This window comes from Apis dorsata, unplaced genomic scaffold (assembly GCF_000469605.1).
Source record: "Apis dorsata unplaced genomic scaffold, Apis dorsata 1.3 scaffold_374, whole genome shotgun sequence".
Taxonomy (NCBI): Eukaryota; Metazoa; Arthropoda; class Insecta; order Hymenoptera; family Apidae; genus Apis; species Apis dorsata.
Window position 1 is genome coordinate 27,595 of NW_006263637.1, and position 1,635 is coordinate 29,229.

At 47.8% G+C, this 1,635-nt stretch overlaps 1 protein-coding gene across 1 annotated transcript; it reads left to right on the forward strand.

The window, feature by feature from the left end:
• Positions 1-1,002: 1,002 nt before the first annotated feature.
• On the forward strand, positions 1,003-1,546 carry LOC116186001. The gene is made up of 2 exons (XM_031511959.1): positions 1,003-1,202; positions 1,288-1,546. The coding sequence occupies exons 1-2, from the start codon at positions 1,003-1,005 to the stop codon at positions 1,544-1,546; spliced, it is 459 nt and encodes a 152-aa protein (XP_031367819.1).
• The last annotated feature ends 89 nt before the right edge of the window (positions 1,547-1,635 follow it).

Here is a 1,635-nt window from a genome sequence, read left to right on the forward strand (position 1 = left end):
CTCAAGATAGTCGAAAAGATTCCCCTTCTCTTCCTTCCTTGCCTCAGATTTTCTCCTTCTCGACAATTTTCTTAACAAACCTTGAAAATTTTGGAGAGGACCGCCACTCGAAAAGAAAAGAAAATTTATATTCCAAATGGAATCTGGTAGAATCGTAATTGCATTTACAACATCCTTATCTACCTTCCTTTCCAGAATGCCAAGCACGAAGCTCGCTCGTAAAGAATTGTTTAGCCTCTCCCTCCAAATTTACTCGTCAACCTTCGAATTCCGGCCTCTCCTTCCGAAAATCCCAGCGAAATGGCGAAAAGAAGGACTCGTTTCTTCGAAACTTCTACTCGTTTCGAAGAAGAATTCGCTTGGTTTCGCGACGAAAAGCGGGGAATTAATTAACCGTGGAAGGTCCGGTCGAGCAAATATGGCGGTTGGATATCGGTCCCGTCCGAGTCTAAGCGGCAATCGAATGATTAAAGGCGGCCTCGCCTGGATGCGCCTGGATAGGGCGAGATTCCCGACGGAAATCAGAGTCGCCACCCTCCTTCGCGAGGATCCTCAAAGTCGCTCCTTCTAAACCATCCGCCCCCTCTCGGCAAACATCGAGGAGAGCAACTGGAGGAGGAATTCCGGAGGATAACGTGGCCAGGTATCCACGATTACTCGATCGTGCCTGTTTCGAAATTTTTGAAGGGATCTCTCTCGGAGAGAGCGATTTCAAGAGAGCTCGAGAGAAGAAAAATATATAAATACGTTTAAATTTGGATGATCGTTGGAAGAAAGAAACGAGAAATCGAGAAAATGGCGAGTTGGAAGGGCGAAGGAGGGAGGAGGGGGAAGGTGGACGCTTGAAGGTAGCCGCTTGCGTGGAGCGAAAGATCTTTGGAATAATCGCAGGACGCGAGGCCAACTTCCGGTGAACGACGTGACAGGCTTGCGTCACCCTGGTGTCCTCCGTTACGTTCCTTTCCGGCCAATTCTCTAACCAGCCGAGGAAAGAAGATCGAGATGGTACGGAAATCGATCCTTGTGTACGACCTGCTCAGGACCGAGCAACCGGAAGAGGGTTTCACCGAGAAGGAGATCGTGGAGCAGATCAGTAACAAGCACGACATCATGCCCGGGAAAGCGCTTCGAAAGCAAGTGGCCGTGGCGCTTCGTCGTGGCGTCGATTTCGGCATCATAGCCAAGAAGAATAACAAATTTAGGTTCAAATCTATCGCGTTCTATCTTTTTCTTTTCCTCGCGAAAATGTATATATATATACATGAGTTTTCCTCGTGGCGCGAGCAGATTCGATCCCGACACAGCGAAAGGTAATGTCGCCAAGCGGACTTCCTTGAGGAGGAATACGAATCGAGGGAGGAACAAGAAGAAGAGCGCGAAGAAGGCGGCGAGGGCGAAGAACGAGCGAAAACGACCGGGCGAGAGAAAGAACGCGAAAAATCGTAATCAGAAACGGACCCTACCGCAACCAAAATTGCCAAAATCGTGGACACCGAATAGGAGAAACTTGGTCGACGAGCCCGTGTCGAAAGTGAAAAAAATTTAACTCGGCCTTTCGAATCTTTCGTTCGAAACGTTTTTTTTTTTTTTTTAAACGGTCCCTCGGTTTTAATTGTACGTTTTATACAAATATTT

Coding starts and splice junctions, on each gene's coding strand:
- LOC116186001 (XM_031511959.1), top strand. CDS start 1,003: ATGGTACGGAAATCGATCCTTGTGTACGACCTGCTCAGGACCGAGCAA. Junction 1,203..1,287: donor AAGAAGAATAACAAATTTAG/GTTCAAATCTAT, acceptor TGGCGCGAGCAG/ATTCGATCCCGACACAGCGA.